The sequence below is a fragment of the Cynoglossus semilaevis genome, chromosome 15 (genome assembly GCF_000523025.1).
Source record: "Cynoglossus semilaevis isolate Cse_v1.0 chromosome 15, Cse_v1.0, whole genome shotgun sequence".
NCBI classification, from domain to species: domain Eukaryota; kingdom Metazoa; phylum Chordata; class Actinopteri; order Pleuronectiformes; family Cynoglossidae; genus Cynoglossus; species Cynoglossus semilaevis.
The window spans coordinates 19,539,132-19,556,630 of record NC_024321.1 but is presented as its reverse complement, the minus strand read 5'-3'; the positions used below and the strand labels follow the sequence as shown (position 1 = coordinate 19,556,630).

The following is a 17,499-nucleotide window of genomic DNA, read 5'->3' as shown; positions in this document are numbered from 1 at the left end:
GTGGGGAGTGAGGGTGGGGTTTCCTATAGACTGATGATGAAACAGCAGTGTGTCAGTACACGTCTGACAGGGGTGTGTGTGTGTGTGTCCTCCAGACTGAGGGAGATCCTGATGGTGGCCAGCTCCAACATCCAAACCCCCATGATGACCATTCCAGTGCTGAACACCAGGAGAGCCTTGAAGAGAGCCAAGGTGCTGCGGAAGAAACTGACCAGGGTCTGTCTGGCTGAGGTAAGAGCGCCCCCTGCTGGTCTCCACTGCTGCTCTGTTCGCTCCTCTTCATCACAAACATCTGTGTGTGAGCAGGTTCTCCAGAGGGTGGACGTGGTGGAGACGCTGCGGACCCAGAGACACCAGAAGCAGCGCTGCTTCAAGGTCACCTTCCACTTCCTGTCTCCAGAGCGCTACAGTGAGGACAAACTGCTGTCACCTCCTCAGATCCTCCACTACATGGAGACCAGGTGTGTGTGTGTGTTAGAGCAGGTGTCCTCTAATCAAACCACTGCAGTGAGTTTAGCTCCGCCCACTCTCCCTGACACACCTGCGAACCACCGTTTAACCTGCTGAGTGAACTGCAGCGTTGTGATTGGTCATCTTTACTCCTGTTCCTTCTTCAGATTTTTACGCCTCCTCTTGGAAACGGTGAAGAAGCGCAGCGCCAAGCTGGCCTCCATCGCCGTGGAGAGCAGAAAGGCCACGTCTGGAGACAAGGACCAGGAGGGAACGCCTGACGCCGTCGGGGTCTGTGTTTGTGTTTGTTCTGGAACCTTCTTCTCTCCACACACTGGTCCGTATCCTAAACACTGTCCTTCATCAGCTGGACGACGGAGAAGGAGACCAGGAGAAAGACGCCGTTGAAGAGGAGGAGAACGACGGAGACGCCGACGCCTCAGACGCCAAACGAAGAAGCAAACAGGAAGAGGAGGTGAGAGCAGAGCGACAGGGCCGTGGACGGAGGTTTGAACTGTACCTTCACATCAAAACCTGACTTTACAGGTGGACTACGAGAGCGAAGAGGAGGCCGACGGGGAGCAGGACGGAGACGATAAAGACGGCCAGGAGGGGGAGGGGGAGGAGGAGCAGGAGGAGGAGAAGAAGGACTCTAGGAAAGTGTCTGTGTCGTCAGAGTTCACAGAGATGAAAAGAGTGAAGAAGAAAAAGAGACGGACAAAGGAAGGAGGAGAGGAAGGAGAGGAAGGAGGAGAGGAGGAGGGCATGAGTCAGCTGAGAGTCAACAGTGTCCTACAGAGCCACCCAGCTGTGGAGAGATACTGCTACGACTACAAACACGAACTCTGGTGTCAGGTGGGTGTCGGAGGTGATGAGTGGACCAGAAGGTCAGAGGTCATGGTTGTCTGTAGCACAGAGTCTCTCCCCCAGTGTTGACTGGATGATGGTGTGTGTGTGTGTGTGTGTGTGTGTGTGTGTCCACAGGTGGAGCTGGTCCTTCCACTCAGTAAAGTGCACTTTGACCTGACCTCAGTCCTGTCAACACTGGCCCAAAACTCTGTTATCGTCGAGACCCGGGGCCTGACCCGCTGCCTCCTGAGTGAAACCACAACAAAGTCTGGGGAGAAGACGACGGTTCTCAACACGGAGGGCATCAACCTGCAGGAGATGTTCAAGTACAGCGAAGTACGCACAGTGTCACGACTAGTACACAGTATCTTGGAGTACTGCCTCGTAGTATGTTAGCCCCATGCTAACTCGGGCTAACGCCCTCTGTTGTTCCACACTGGTCGGTGGTTCAGCTCCTGACACACAGTGACGTCTGTTGTTGTGGTTGAAACAGCCGTTAGCTTCATTTGCTAACGTTTGATTTTCTCCAGATTTTAGACCTGAACAGACTCTACTCCAACGAAGTCCACGCCATGGCCAACACTTATGGGATTGAGGTCGCACTGAAGGTCATAGAGAAGGAGATCAAAGACGTCTTTGCCGTCTATGGTACACACACACACACACACACACACACACACACACACGGACACACACACATGTACAAACCACTGTGTGTCTGTTGATCGTCTGTATTCGTCTGTGGGCCGCAGGTATCGAGGTGGACCCCAGACACCTGTCGCTGGTGGCCGACTACATGTGTTTTGAAGGTGTTTATAAACCACTCAACCGTCACGCCATCCGCTCCAACGCCTCCCCTCTGCAGCAGATGACATTTGAGACCAGCTACAAGTTCCTGAAGGAGGCCACCATGTTGGGTAAGAATGTTCTCATCACGTGATCAGACAAAGGAACCGCTGGTGTTCCATGACAGGGAGGTTTAAGTTCTGGTTCTTCACAAACCCAGAGGAACGTGCTCCAAAGGTCAGGAGGTCATTTAACGTAGACATATTTCTTCAGGTCGATCGTTTTATTTCCGACCAGTTTCTTCATCACAGTTGAAATCCAACAGTTTCTAGATCTTTCCTTCTCTTTCTACAGGGTTGCACGACCAGCTGGTGTCGCCCTCTGCCTGCCTGGTGGTGGGAAAGGTGGTCCGAGGTGGAACTGGACTCTTTGAGCTGAAACAGCCTCTGCAGTAGGAGGTCAGAGGGACGACGTGGAGCAGCGTCTTTTCATCCACGTACACGTCTGTTGGATCTATAAACTCACTTCTCCTCCAATCAAACCAGTTCTAAAGACTCGTCTGTCGTCTGTATTAATAAAACCCATAAAGCAGACAATTTGGTAAAAATCAAACTCATCACTTTCTGATTGTTTGTTATAATAAAAATGTGCAACATTTTAGTTCAGCCTTTGAATATTTTTGTTGATGTTAAATAAAAACGTGAATATTTCAGCGTGTCCCTCGGCTCCGTTCATACAGACAGATATGATCTGATGGATACGTCCAGTAGGACGTGGTAGAGTTCTCTGTTGTCGACCTGGAGAACTTTGAAAAGTCAAGGTTTTTATTCTATCCACTGAGTTGTGACCAACAAAATCACAGTAGGAGCGTCATGTTATCACTTGATAACTGTCATCTCATCAGCAGTACACTTCTGTAGATAAGAAACATGCAGAAAAGATACAATTTTGATTTTCTTATCAAACATTATCAAAATCTCACCACCTTACACATGAAATTAATATTTGATGAACTTTAAATGATTTCTCAAAATGTTCTAATTTGATAAGAAACATGCTGAAAAGATACAATTTTGATTTTTTTTTCTCTCAAACATTTTCATAAATGTTTCTTCAATCTTTAAAAATCTGAACACATGATGCAAAAATAGGATTTTACTGAAAAATCCCAAAATTTTTTTTTCTCAAAATACTCTCATTTAAATCACCGGGTGTTTCGGCCTCAACACTGGACACTCTCGTCTAAGGCGGCCAGCTACAAGATGACCCCCAGAGTCAAACCTGGAGCTGACCACATACCCTGTTGACTCACCTGTTGTCTCATGAGGGGGGGGGGGTGTCCTGGTGTTTTCTGGGCCCAGTAGAGATCCTTCCACTCGACACATCACCACTGGCAGTCACTGATGTGATCGTCTGTCCACGGACGCCCAGATCCTTTAGGAGCCTGACGCACATGGTCAGTAGTGTACCCTGGTCTGAGGTGGTGGCTCCAGTGTCTGGTGGAAACATCTCTGTGGAGCTGGTTTGGAGATGGAGCTCATCGTAGGTTGCTCTGATGATGAAGCTGACGTTTCTCGCCTCCATTTCCCAGAGTTTTTCCAGCAGAGTTTTCTCCTCTCCAGACCTTCTCACCTCAGCCCTGGTCCCTATTTGACCAGAGAGAGCGCCTTCGCACTTCTATCGTCCTCCTGACGACGCACCTCCTCCACCACCGTTGTCCTCCTCTTCCCATCTGGACGTGCCCCACAGGTCACTGTGCTTCAGGGCTGACGTGGATGGTGTCCAGTTTGGTGCAGTATTGGCCAGAGACGACCTCAGAGTGGTCCGGTCCTGGAGTTCTTCAGACGTTCTGCAGTCGAACAGACCATGAATGTAAACAGACAGCAGCCCAACAGTGTCTGTGACTGTGAGACATTTACTGTACAACACTGTGTACCTCTCAATGAAAGGTACTCATATTTAAAAGAATAGTTTAACTGCACAGGCCGTTAAATACTTCTTCTACTACTTCTTTGGAACGGCCCTGCAGAACACTGGCTTCTATTTTAGACCATTGGTTTTACACTGTTTTAAACATTGCTTTAGCATCTGTGATTGGGAAACAATCTGTGTATGTACTTGGATTATGAGGCTTGTTTTAGCAAAAGTCTAAATGTGTCATTTCTGCTCAATTATTGTTACATCAGGAGGAGAAGTTTTTATTCATTTTTAGCACAAATAAAACACATTGTATTTTGAAGCATCTTTGGACGTTTGTATTTTTTGCATTTACTCATATTTTTAATTTTTTTACACACATTAATATTTTAACATATTGGATCATTAACTATTGGACACATTTTGGCGATCCCTCACCTCCGTGTGATCACAAACGTCATAGAAACTGGTAAAGGTCAGGGCTGGAGACCGTTTGTCTCCACGATGGCCACACATGAGCCCGACGGCAGTTGTAGTCGGGGCTAAAGACAATCCACTGACTGGTCATCTGCAACTCTTCATTTCTATATTACTCAATATACAACATAGCTACAGGTTTTCTTTTTGTCAAATTCCGCCATCTAGTGGGCAAATATGTGACCTACCTCAGGTTATTTTAGAGCTCAGTTCAGACCAGAGAATCGGTTTAAAACGTTTAATTTGTTATTGACACGGTCTGTTTCATAGTTGGGAAATTTGAATTTGCCATGTAATCTCTTGGACAAAGGTTTGATATTTATGTTTTATTTTTTAATTTATTTACTGTTAATAATAGTATTTTTTATATTTTTTTTCTGACCAAAATTGACATGTTTAATTAAAATAAAATGTAGATTTTCTTTCGGGAATACAGTGGTCCCTCACCTATCGCGGTAGTTCCGTTCCAAGACCCACCGCGAAAAGGTAAAACGTGAAGTAGAGTCGAAATAGTTATTATATTATTGAAAGTAAAAGTTGTAAAGTAAAAGTAAGTAAAGTAAAGTTGTAGAATGGAAATATAAGCAAAACATTTGACGTCAATAAAGGAAATCCACGACGCGGCGGAGGTTAGCGCTGAGCTACAGGAGGGAGAACACGATTAGACTCGTATGTCGAGGTTCCACTTTTGATCAATGGTTAACGAACCGAAAAAGTCGAAAAGCGAAACCGTCATTGACGAAGTAAAAGCAGCCACAAGTGTGACAGCTCCACAGAGACCCACCTCCTGGGTGACTTCAGCCCACGCCTCTTCTGCTTCATTCGTGTCACGATAAACCGTAGCAGTGGTGTTGGAGGCCGCACATGAGTCGATAAACTTCTCCTCTATTGTTCTCAAACTTTTTCGCTTAGTTACAAGGAAGTGACGTCAGGATGAACGCGTTGCTGATTGAATGATCGAAAATAATTGTACATACTGCATACAGGCCGCACTTCTCTATAAACCGCAGGTGTCCACGTTGTAACATTGGATATTTACACAGAAAGATTTTTTTTCACTTTTAATTAAATAAATGCTTTTTATTTTCCTAACAGTCCCTGTAACACGGCTGCTTCGGCGCCGCGACCGTAGTAGGAATGAACAGGGGAAACTCAGTGATCCGCTCCAGGGCCTAAGCTAACATTAGCTCCGGGGCTAACATTAGCTCCGGGGCTAACATTAGCTCCGGGGCTAACTCCCTCCACTTTGTGCTGGTCCTCAGCAGAGGTGAACAGACACAGGAAAGTTGTGGTCTTTATTATCAGAAACACCGAGCACAACAGATCATAAACCGTGTTTTAACATCTCCAGTATAAACAACTCAAGTTGAAAGTTCAACTTACTTGACGTGAGTCCAGTTGCCTACTTAAAAACTTGCTTTTGAGATTATTATGATGACCCGAATGACTGAGAATATCCACAAACAACACACGTTTCAACAGGACAGGGATCAAACTGCTCTCGAATGTTTTCGTGAATTTTCTTCAGAATAAATCAAAAACTGCTCTTTAAAACAGTGTGACGTCAGTTTTCAAATATACATACATTAAATAACCACGTCACGTCACAACACCCTCACAGTCCCAGGTCTACTGGAAATGAATGGATACACGACAAGACAGTTCAACCTTTGAACACTAGATGGTGGTAACGTGCCTTCACTAAAGAACAGTCGGAGGAGCACTTCTCCCGAAGATTCTGTTTTCTGCCAAAAGTAATTAAAACGTTGGGTTTTTACACATCTGATCGTTTATTAATATAAAAACAAACACTAGATGTCAGAAAATACCAGTTGATAATTGTTATCGGTTTTTAAACATTAACCTTTTGCATTAACCTGAAGCAGACAGCAGGTATAACAGGAAACAAACAGGAAGTAGAGAGGGAACTGAGAAGAGCGAGTGAAACTGAGCGGGTTTTTCTTACGAAGACATCGGCTGCTCCGACAGAACACACACACAGGTGTCTTTACAACAGAGGACTTTGTACAGCAGGTATAAACCTCGTCTCATAAACCTGACCTCTGAACCCTGTGACTGTGCAGCTGGACGCCGCCCACCGTCTCCTCTGCTCCACAAAGGACAAGACAAAGTCCAACACAGCTGAGAATAAATTAAAAAAGTCTTTATTCAGATTTACATGTTGATTCTTGTGTGGTAGCAGATGGCTGAGTTAACAGTGCTGACGTCATGTCGCAGGAGGGTAAATGTCTGTAGGCGTCTGTACTGCCCGGGGTTGACAGGTGATAAAGTCCTTTTAAGGTGTGTTCTGGAGTCCAGTCTACAACACACCTGAGTTAGAACACCTGTAAATCAATGGCCTTAGTCACAGACGCAGGTAAGAACGAGACGACGATGACGATGAACCAGGACACACACAACAAGACCACACCTCTGTTCTAACACACACGCACCAACAAACAAACAAAAAGTGCACTTGAGTCGTCCTACGACAGTCTTTAGATTCCCACGGCCAGGTGTGGTTAGGGTTACACACCGAGGCTCTCAGCCCCCTAACCTTACAGTCTTACTCTGAACTAAGGTCAGCACTTTGTGCCACAGCAGGACATTTGGCACAGGGATGGTGGATTTACACCGTCACAACAACAACAACAACAACAACAACAACAACAACAACATGCTGCAGGAATCCTGTCTCTGGGAAAGGCACAAAAACATGCAGCGTTCAGCACAAAGATCCAAAGACCTCCTCCTCCTCCTCCTCGTCTCCTCCGTCACCTCAGAGAAGGAGAACTCTCCAGTGAAGTGAAAACAGTGAAGCTGCGACCGTCTGGTCCAGAACCAACATTTGTCCACAAAGTCATAGAGTTTGGTCTGGTCTCAGCTTCACACAGCTAGCTCTGTTAGCAGCTACTAATGTTAGCAGCTAGCTCTGTTAGCGGCTACTAATGTTAGCAGCTACTAATGTTAGTAGATAGCTGTGTTAGCAGCTGTGTTAGCAGGCACGTTTACTCTGAGAGAAGAGAGTGGACGAGAGACCGTGAGTCAGCGTGTCAAGGGTCACTGCTGAGGTCACTGCTGAGGTCACTGCCAACAGGTGAACCAGACTCTTCCACTGTGTTCTAACAGAACCAACGTTCCACTGGGATCAGGTTTATAAACATGTAGTAAAGTGTACATATATTTATGAATATTTAAGATTAATACAAATGTATTGTACATGAAAATACGTACATTTTTATAAAGATTTCTCTTTACAAAAATGTCATCATAAAACCGTACACGTTTATGGAGCTGTACTTCAAGTACAACTTCAAGACCGACTGTGTTTTCAGCTCTTCCTTCATTACAGAAGCTGGTTCTGATTCAGCCCAAACAACCTGACTACACACACACACACACACACTCCCCGTGTGTGTGTGTAGTCAGTAGACAAACGACCGACAATAACAGGGTGAAGCGCAGGTTGTACACACACACACACACACATACTAGTGCTGTCCATAAGGTGCTAAAGCCACCCCAGCCAACATACATAGATTTATGCAAATAATTACCAGCAGGAGGCGGTAAGGAGAAGACACGATTTCAAAGTCTGTGTCATCAGTGTGTCCTGCAACGGACTTTAACCTGAGCTTTGCTTTACACACACACACACACACACACACACACACACACATACATACACGTGACAGGGTCTGCAGTGATTCTGGGCTCATCATCATCATCATCATCATCATCATCATCATCATCATCATCATCATCCTGTTGATCTGGTTTGTCGACCCAGGTCCAACTTCCTCGTTCCATTCAAACCTCTTTGTTCCACCGGTTCATATCACACTCTGCTCAGAGAACTCAACCGGTTCCTGCAGAGAACCTACAGGTGATTTGACTGGGTCTGTTCTGACCCGTCTTCTGGACTGGATGGAAAGTGTCCCATAAATAAATGCTTTGCACCTTACAGTGTAACTGCCCTCTGACAGGCCCTGGAGTCGAACCTCCAACCATCTAATAAAAATCCTTTAACCACTGGGCCACAGGTTAAAAACATGCTCCGTCTCACGTGTCCAGGACGTGGTGATAATAAAGTGCAGAAGCTGTGGTCCTCCCAGAGACACACGGAACATTCAAGTATTTAAAGGACTGACCCCTGGGTCAGGGAACGGGTTCAAGACTCAGACACTGAGTGGCTCCCATCACTGCAGCTCTAGTCAGGCACACACACACACACACACACACACCCCACATGTGATGGTTTGTCTTTTTAGCCACATTCTGGTCGGTTCTAGGTCGGTTCTGCCCCGAGGGCAGCCGGGTTCTCGACCGGTCCGGGGTCAGGAGGGCGTGACGTCAGACGTTTTCTTGATGACACTTTCTCGCACCTCTTGACTGTTGCTCTGGGTCGGCGACGTGGGAGAGTTCTGGCTGTAGGCGGAGGCCCAGGGGTCAGTGTGGTAGCTGATGAGTGGGGCGGGGTCCCGCTGGCTGGTCACTCTGAAGTTGGGCTTGTTTGGACTGAAGAACGAGGCCATTCCGGGCAGAGAACACGTGGGAAACCTGAGGACTGGGTTCTGGGTTCCCCGTCTCCAGACTGCACCGCCAACCTGCCCCAGAGCAGACAGCAGGAGGAGGAAGGAGGAAGAACAACAACAAGGAGGGGTGTGTCAGTCAGGTGGAGCAGCAGCTCAAGAAGAAGAAACAAAAACGTCCTGTCGTCGCGTTCATGATCCAACGGACAAATATAAACAACACAGAAAGACATGACCCTGTCAATATATACATATATATATATGAACCTGTCAATATATATATATATATATATACATATATATATATATATATAAACCTCTCAATATATATATGACTCTGTCAATATATGTGAACCTGTCAATATATATATATATATATATATAGAGAGGTTTATATATATATATATATATGTATATATATATATATGTGAACCTGTCAATATATATATATATATATATATATTGACAGGTTCACATATATATATATATACATATATATATATATATATATATATACTGTATGTGTGTATTTATATACATATATTTTTTTACTAGGACTGTTATCATAGGTGACACATCTGTGTGTGTGTGTGTGTGCTGACGGTACAATGTTCCAGCTGAAAACAAAACAACATGGTTTGTTAATGTTTGACAGTTCCTGACACAACTTCAATGTCACTCACACACACACTCCCCCCCCCCCCGTGTGGTGTGTGTGTCACTGAGACTCACCTCTTTAGTGTCCTCCGTGTCACTGTCTGTGTCGCTGCCTGTAAACATGACATGGATTTATTTGTCAACAACATGGAGACAGAGGACTGATGACATCAGCCAATCAGCTCGCTCCTCTGCCACATCACTTCCTGTCTTTAAGTTTTCACGACTGCTAATGTTTACCCCCCTGACAGAGGAGTGTGTGTGTGTGTGTGTGTGTGTGTGTGTGTGGGGGGGGTCAGACAGGAAGTGTGCACTTACTGCAGCTGTACTGTGGCAGTTGTACTACAGTATTTCATGTCACATGTCAATTCACTCCATCAACCAATCAGATGAGATGTGTGTGCGTGTGTCTCACCGTAGCATGAAGAGACCGGGGAGATTTGGAGCGGGTAGGAGTGGGAGGAGCTAACTGTCTGCTCCTCGTTCTCAGTGGTTACTTCAATGGTCTGACAAACGAATGGCAGCTGTTCGCTGGTGATCACGTGGTCGTAGAATGGACTGTGGACAGCTGTGAGTGGACAGACAACAATGTTGTTGAGTTGGACATACACTGACCTCACCCCCGCCTCCCCCGTCCATCTGTCTGTTACTGTTAATTAAACAATCCCAGAATTCCTCTGACCCCTGACCCCTGACCTCAGACTGTGACCTGTTGAAAACCCTAACTCATTTCTACCTCCCTCCTCCAGACAGACTTGGTCTGGGGTGAAAGAACGAGCAACACAAGAGTTAGGAGGAAACAGCGGCGCCGTCACCTGAGGCTGCGTCCACAGCTACTGGTTCTACTTCCTCCTTTTTGATCATTGGATGACCTTTGAAAGGGTCGGCGTGTCCACCGTCAGCCTGGAGAAGAATCCTGTCTGGCAGCTGAAACGAGGATTCCTGAGGACGGAGACAGTCGGAGGACCAACCATCAGAATCTGACTGACAGGTGGACAAACACAGAAAAGACAGACTTTCTTCTTCTTCGTATTTTTAAACATACTTTATACCCAGGTCCTGACAGTAGACTGTGAACCCTATGTTGAACAACAGACCACAGCTGTTTACGTTCAAATAACACTGGATTCTTCAGCTCAGAAATTTAGAGAAATCTGTTTTTCTGTTGGACAGAACAACCAAAACAGTATGGCCAGCAGAGGGCGCTGTGGTTACTGGTTAGCTGTCTGACACATACAGCAGTCAGAGAGGAAGTGGAGCAGAAGATCTGAGCTTAAGAAATTAAGTACTGGTTAAGATCGTTTCCAGAGTCATGGATTCACACCCACAACCTTCAGGCCACAGGTGAAGCCTGGAGTGACTACTGGACACTCTAGGCTTCACCAGATGGTGGCGCTCTTGTCCAGATGGGCTTTCTCACCTCACTGTGTTCTCTGGGTCTCCCCTCTTTGTCAGACTTTTTCTTTCCTAAAAGAGAAAACAAACGTGAACTCAGGGTTAAAGAGTTGAAGTTTTCCGTTAGCCAACTGGACATGACGTTTCCCTCACTCCCCACTAGGGGGTACATCCAAGAGGCAAAACGTCTTCTTGAGAAAACTTCATGTCCAGTTGCCTAACGGACCACTTCAACTTTGACCTGGATGACTGAGAACCTTCATAGACAAACGTGAACTCCTGAAGACAGACCAGCAGGGGGCAGTGACAGACGCCGCTCACCTTTTCTCAGATTTCTCTCCGTGGACGACAGCATCTTATAAACTCTGAAGGCGTTGGTTCCCTTTTTGATGCTCTTGTCCTTCACTTCCTCGATGTCCGGCAGGCTGTTCATGGCACAGCGAAAGTTAGCCTTCCACGTCTTTGGGTCGGGACGGTCCACGTCGGGCTGGTATTTACCTTAGGAACAAAGAAACATGAGGAGGTTCTCTTCTCTCTGAGGAGGGAGAGCAGCAGCAGCAGCAGCAGCAGCAGCAGCAGGAGGAGGAGGAGGAGGAGGAGAAGCACCGGGTGAGCGACCAAATCACCTGTGTGAATGGCCCATCTCATGAAGAGGGGCGCGTCCTTCTCCAGGTCCCAGCCATGACGGGCCGCGTGCATCCAGGGAATCTGGAAGATTCCTTTTTCCTAAAAACATTCACAGTTGTACAGCTGTCGACCCCAACGGTGTGTGTGTGCGTGTGTGTGTGTGTGTGTGTACCTTGTTAAGCCATTTCAGTCCTGGTATCTGACTGGAGTTTATCTGCTCCTCCAGCCATGGTCTCATCCTCATCCTCTCTACTGGCATGGTGTCCTGGAAACACACACACACACACACACACACCAAAATTATGATTGGTCAATCTTTTGTTGTTTTATATGTATACATATATATATATTTATTTATTTTATATATTTATATTATGTAAATTTACAAATACAGATAATGAAAAAAAGTCAAATGAAAAGTTTCAGCAACAGTTAGCATATCAGCTAATACGGTAAGCTAACTTGTCTCTGTTCTAGTTCAACAAAGGGGCAGGTGCACACACACCCGTCACATGACCAAAACAACATAAAGGCCGTCAGTGTGTACAGGGTCAAAAACTGATCTAATACAAAGCTAACAGACTAACAGACTAATCTGAGCTACCATGGGCTGAGGTCAAACAAGGTGACACGATGACACACTTCCTGTTGGTGAGGACTGAACCACCAGACATTTGAATAAAGGTTTGAGGCTGTAGAGAGTTGAACTTTCTGAACTGGACTGTAGCATCTCAAATATTAAAATGAAAAATAATGACTTAGAATCTCAGACGCCTACAAACAAAGACATTGATCACATTCAGTTTGGCAACAACTGATCAATGTCAACAGAAAAACTCTTTCTTTAATACAAACTTATCCTGGGATTTTCACCAGTTTGTTCTTTTCTCCCCTGGTGACCATGGACCGACACCATGGACCGACACCATGGACCGACACCATGGACCGACACCATGGACCATGTGACAACATGCTGGATTCACACTGACTTGTTTACAGACATCAATGATTGTGAACGTCATAGAAAGACATTTTAAATAAAGGACCCTGATCCTCCAACGTTCGACGCCGTTCTCTGTTCTCCTCATAAAAAAGTAAATGAAACTAATAATTAAGATGAAACTCTCAGTTCTGCTCTACTGTCACAGAAAAGCTAGGAAATTGTAGGATTTTTTTAAGAAGTCAAAAAACTTTAACAACAGACTGACACTCACTGACATTTACTGTAAAGTTTTCCTGCTGTTATCAAACCTTGTTATCACCACTCCTACAAAACCTTAAACCGTAAGATATTAATGCACGTGTTTCTATAAACTGGATCCATCCAGACATCTGTTTTCTACTGATAAGCCTGACCAGAGCCACGGGAGGAGCCGACCACGACTGTTGCTGCACATTATCACGATTACACTGTTTCCTTAATATGTATAAAGCGACGCTGTGCTGAATTTAGCGACATCTAGTGGCAGGCGAGGCGAGAGTGTCTCATCAAATAGATTAGACGTAGATATAGAGAGAGTAGATTTTCACCTGAACCTGGGCTCGAGGACGACACACGTCTGTGTGTGTGTGTGTGGGTGTGTGTGTGGGTGTAAAAAGGTATATAATTCTACAGTCTTCGTAGAGAACTGCGTTAAGAAGCGATAAAAAAGCAGCATAAGTGACACCTGCACACAGAAAGCTGAGGTTCGATAACATCGTCTTAACCGCTGAGACAAAGTTGTGACAAAGTTCAAAATCCACAGCGATCATCATCAGTCACGTCCACGCCGAGGTTTGTTAACGTTCCCCGCGCTAAAAAGTTGATGTGTCTCCGTGTCTCCGTGTGTGAGAAGTTAACGGCGGTCCGTTTGTTTACTGCTGTCAACGTGCTGTCAGAAAACAGCGGAGCTAAAAGTGAAAATAAAAACGCAGACAAAGGCTGCAGTCACACTTTCACTTACACAGCGATCTGTCATGTCGTCCTGCACCGTCTGCCCGTGTGTGTCTGTGTGCCCTGTGTGTGTGTGTGTGTGTGTGTGTGTCTCCAGCCAACAGCGAAAATGCGGAAATCGAACCTCTACCTGACTCCGCTGACTCCACGGTCCTGCTGACGGAGTGACGAGCGCTGCCTCACGGCCGACGACAACTTCAACTCTTCGTCCTCGTGTTTATTTTTCCAGGAAAACAAAAGTGTGACCGTTTTTCTGTTTCTAAGTGCGGAGCGAAAGCAAAACAAGGTTGTCCGGGGGGGCAGTGGTGGGGGTGAGGGCTGAGCTGGAATTCCCCTCCCGCTCTCAAACCCTCGCTTCAGTTCCAGTTCCAGCGCCGTCACGGAAGTTTTTGAACGTTACACCCTGAGAGGAGAGGCTTCACTCTGCCGCTGTTTCCGGCCGCCGGGAACTACAACAACACCGGCGACCAGTCCGTGTTCGAGGCTGAACTTAGTGAATATTGTAGAGAAATATAAACCAAAGACATTAGTTAATCATTTACAGATGAAAACCAGCGCCACGACTTTAATTTAAAACGAATAAACACGAGAGTGGAGTGAAGTTTAACGGCCTGTTGTCCAGACGTTAGGTGACGTATTCCAGGGTGCAATTTGTTAAACGTTCGCATCGGTTTCACAAATATTGAGGAACTTCATGAGCATCAGCGTCATCAACGTGGAGGAAACGTCATCTGTTCTGAAACAGGAACCACACACACATTAGCAGAACTGGCCCCCGTTTCATTGAATATTTGATATTTTTTTTAATTCACCTGTGTTTATTGTGTTTTATTCCTGAATGTGGCTCTAACTCAACATCATATTTAACATGTATTATGTTTTATTGTTATTTGACTCTTTTAACGTGAACTTGAAGTGGCCTCCACACTGTCAGACCGTCTGTTTACTGTTCTCAGACCTGCAACCGGAAGTTGGACCTGACAATAAAACCACGAACGGTGTTGATTCTACACCATTTAACTCTATTATAACTTAGAGATGTGAAAAATCATTATCGTGTGCAGTGATTCTGGTTTGTTGTCAAGTCCATTTCAGTGGTGTGGCTCAAATGTAGGTTTACTCTACTGTACAGTTATGACATTAATATGATATAAAAGTCACACACACACAAACCCGTGACGGGGGGGAGGAGGGGATATTTATTCAACAGTCCACAGAGCCCGGACACTGAGCCCACGGCAGGACAGATCCACGCTGTTCTGCCTGTTCCAGTTCTGGCGGTGTTCTGTTGGAGCCGAGACGATCTTGGAGCTGAATTTCATTTTCACTTCCTCCGACGTCCCTCCTACCCCCGCCCCACCCTTTCTGAGCAGCTGAAGCAGGAAACGAAACCAGAAACTTGAAATGAACGCAAGTCGTGACGTTAAATGAAAACTTCAGTTTCACTGGACCGTAAAAAACAGGTGTGTCGTCAAATCAGAGATCACTGTGACCCCACCCCCCTCCCACACACAAAGAATTTATCAAACAGATATGATTGAAGCAGTGACGTTCAACCCCCCCCAGAATGTTTCTGATTGTTGTCACAGGAACCAGAACCAGTATCAGGAGGTTCTGGTCTAGGAGGGAAAGTAAAAGTCTTTGGTCAACATGGAGACGATGCAGGGGATCTGCTTCTTGCCACTATATCCATGTCGGCTGGAGGCAGACTCAAAGTTTAGCGCCACTGTGTGGTTGACTCGGGTCATAATCTGCATCAGCTCCAGCTTTTTACTGTGGAGTTGTATCATCTGACACAGAGACTGCATGAACCAGGAGCCGTTGTTGGTGTTTCTCCATGAGTAATAGCCTGTAGAACACACACACACACACAACGACACACACACACAACGAAACAGTGTCAGAGTATAAACCTGCACAGGTGTTTAATAAATGTAAATAACATTTTATGAGGTTTTTCTAGGGAGAACTCTTTTTTTCTAAGTACAAAACGTCGCGTGTTTTCATTCAGATTTTCATTGTTGTTCATCTTCACATATTGATATAAATATAAACAAGAGTTGATGAAAAGGATTGTTGTGATGTCATTCCAGCCTCTTTTTTTTCCGGTACCTGGAGCAGTGGAATAAGCATAAAGGAAATCTGCCTCCACAGGAATCTTCTCTGTCCTCTGCTCAGCCACACTGTCCACCTCCACCAACGATCCTTCATCCAGAACCGAACCACGGCACGCCTGGAAGACCACGCCAAAACAAACACGTTTTAGAATAGAAGGAATAGTAACGATGATCAGGTTAGAAATCCATACAAATCCATTGTTCCAATAAAAACATAAATCAGACATGACGGTGTCAGGAGACGGAGTTATCTCAAACTGTCACTGGTCACACCGTGACACTACACACTCCACTACAGTAGGTGGCAGTATGTGCCGAAAAACCTTGGTTGTGACCCACTATCCAACCCAGACGTCAGGTCCCTACATCGGCAGAGAGACGTTCAGGTGCTGGAACAGAACGTGGGAAGAACGTGTTCCACAGACACCAACAGAGTTCTCCAGAGGAACTCTTTCCACTTCCTGTTTTTTAATTTTCTTTATACATAGACAGTTAGCCAGGTCAGTGAGACCAGAGAGCTTTGACCTTTGACCTTTGACCAGAGGAGAGTGGTGAGGTGTGCAGGTGACTCACCTGGATGAAGAAAAGCTTTGGTTTCCCCAGCAGACCTGAACACCTGTTCCCTTTGAAGTTAGCCGTCAGCGTTTCAAACTTCTCGCAGCCGTCTTTGCCGTAGATGATGCCCTCGTCTCCGTGACTCAGGATCACACACACGAAGGAAGCACTTTTACTGTGGTCCTCCTGGGAGACTGACAGCCACAGACAGGGGACAGGATGACTGACAGCAGCGGAAGACTGAGGCTTCACAAGACAATATGGAGGTGGAGGTGGACTTACCATCCAGAAACATCTGCTTCATCTGCTCCACAGTCTGGTCGTTGGCCACCCTGACATCGTACCCCAGGGAACTGAAGGTCTTCATGGCAAGAGCTGCATCCACGTCTGTCCCGTCCCGAACATCCATTCCTGCAAACACACAGAGACACCAGGGTCAGGGACCAGAGTCTGGACCAGAGTCTGGTTCATTCACCTGTGTTTTTGTTGAAGTTCTTGTTGTTGATGATCACACAGACCCCCATCCTGGGGTAGTCCATCCTGTAGACGTACGAGTCAGAGACGGTCTGTCCACTGTCCACCTCTTCAGCTGCCCAGACTCAGGATCCTAATCTGGACCAGAGTCTGGACCAGAGTCTGGACCAGGGTCTGGAGCAGGGTCAGGGACCAGAGTCTGGACCAGGGTCAGGGACCAGAGTCTGGACCAGAGTCTGGACCAGGGTATGGTTCATTCACCTGTGTTTTTGTTGAAGTTCTTGTTGTTGATGATCACACAGACCCCCATCCTGGGGTAGTCCATCCTGTAGACGTACGAGTCAGAGACGGTCTGTCCACTGTCCACCTCTTCAGCTGACTGCCCCCTGTCTGTGGACGCGGCACTGCTACTGAGAACACACACACACACACACACAACATCAGTTTGTTTCCATTGACTAATTCAAGAAAATGAGATCAAGTTCAAGGTGCAGGGGGTTGAGTGACACCCCGAGAATCCCAGCATGCACTGCTCTGCCTACATCATAGGAGCAGAAACGATGAAACGTTTGCTCAATCTTTCATTACAACACAGTAACGACAACATGGAGACGCTCAGACTCCCACTTCCTACAGAGAAACAGTCAGTCAACAGTCAGTCGACCTGGTCAGTCAACAGTCAGTCGACCTGGTCAGTCAACAGTCAGTCGACCTGAGTCAACAGTCAGTC

At 46.1% G+C, this 17,499-nt stretch overlaps 3 protein-coding genes across 11 annotated transcripts in view; 1 reads left to right on the top strand and 2 right to left on the bottom strand.

Moving 5' to 3' along the window:
- The window catches only part of polr1a (RNA polymerase I subunit A), a 17,551-nt gene extending 14,754 nt beyond the window's left edge, over positions 1 to 2,797 (top strand). Inside the window, exons 29-37 of the mRNA XM_008327727.3 lie at positions 96 to 231; positions 307 to 461; positions 618 to 741; positions 818 to 925; positions 997 to 1,305; positions 1,435 to 1,635; positions 1,830 to 1,947; positions 2,052 to 2,216; positions 2,440 to 2,797. Of these exons, the coding sequence (XP_008325949.1) occupies positions 96 to 231; positions 307 to 461; positions 618 to 741; positions 818 to 925; positions 997 to 1,305; positions 1,435 to 1,635; positions 1,830 to 1,947; positions 2,052 to 2,216; positions 2,440 to 2,540 (1,417 nt within the window). The 3' untranslated portion in view covers positions 2,541 to 2,797. The remainder of the gene's footprint in view (positions 1 to 95; positions 232 to 306; positions 462 to 617; positions 742 to 817; positions 926 to 996; positions 1,306 to 1,434; positions 1,636 to 1,829; positions 1,948 to 2,051; positions 2,217 to 2,439) is intronic.
- Positions 1 to 14,670, bottom strand: part of irf2b (interferon regulatory factor 2b) — a 28,451-nt gene extending 13,781 nt beyond the window's left edge. Inside the window, exons 1-9 of one of the 6 annotated variants that reach the window (XR_003051979.1) lie at positions 13,634 to 14,670; positions 11,863 to 11,955; positions 11,690 to 11,789; positions 11,385 to 11,561; positions 11,089 to 11,135; positions 10,484 to 10,652; positions 10,084 to 10,236; positions 9,744 to 9,781; positions 7,952 to 9,086 (exon numbers count right to left, since the gene is read on the bottom strand). Coding sequence is in view for 5 of the 6 variants with exons in the window: in XM_025063210.1 (XP_024918978.1) it covers positions 8,817 to 9,086; positions 9,744 to 9,781; positions 10,084 to 10,236; positions 10,484 to 10,652; positions 11,089 to 11,135; positions 11,385 to 11,561; positions 11,690 to 11,789; positions 11,863 to 11,955; positions 13,634 to 13,648 (1,062 nt within the window). In the remaining variant the exon portion in view is untranslated. The other 5 variants (XM_025063210.1, XM_008327728.3, XM_025063211.1 and 2 more) reach the window with 5 other exon arrangements.
- Positions 14,671 to 14,804: 134 nt separating this feature from the next.
- Positions 14,805 to 17,499, bottom strand: part of casp3b (caspase 3, apoptosis-related cysteine peptidase b) — a 2,942-nt gene continuing 247 nt past the window's right edge. Inside the window, exons 2-7 of one of the 4 annotated variants that reach the window (XM_017039312.2) lie at positions 17,137 to 17,179; positions 16,771 to 16,876; positions 16,578 to 16,706; positions 16,314 to 16,489; positions 15,736 to 15,856; positions 14,805 to 15,472 (exon numbers count right to left, since the gene is read on the bottom strand). In XM_017039312.2, coding sequence (XP_016894801.1) covers positions 15,243 to 15,472; positions 15,736 to 15,856; positions 16,314 to 16,489; positions 16,578 to 16,706; positions 16,771 to 16,876; positions 17,137 to 17,179 — 805 coding nt within the window. In that variant the 3' untranslated portion in view covers positions 14,805 to 15,242. Of the gene's footprint in view, positions 15,473 to 15,735; positions 15,857 to 16,313; positions 16,490 to 16,577; positions 16,707 to 16,770; positions 16,877 to 17,030; positions 17,180 to 17,499 lie in introns of all 4 variants that reach the window. The other 3 variants (XM_025063216.1, XM_008327731.3, XM_008327732.3) reach the window with 3 other exon arrangements.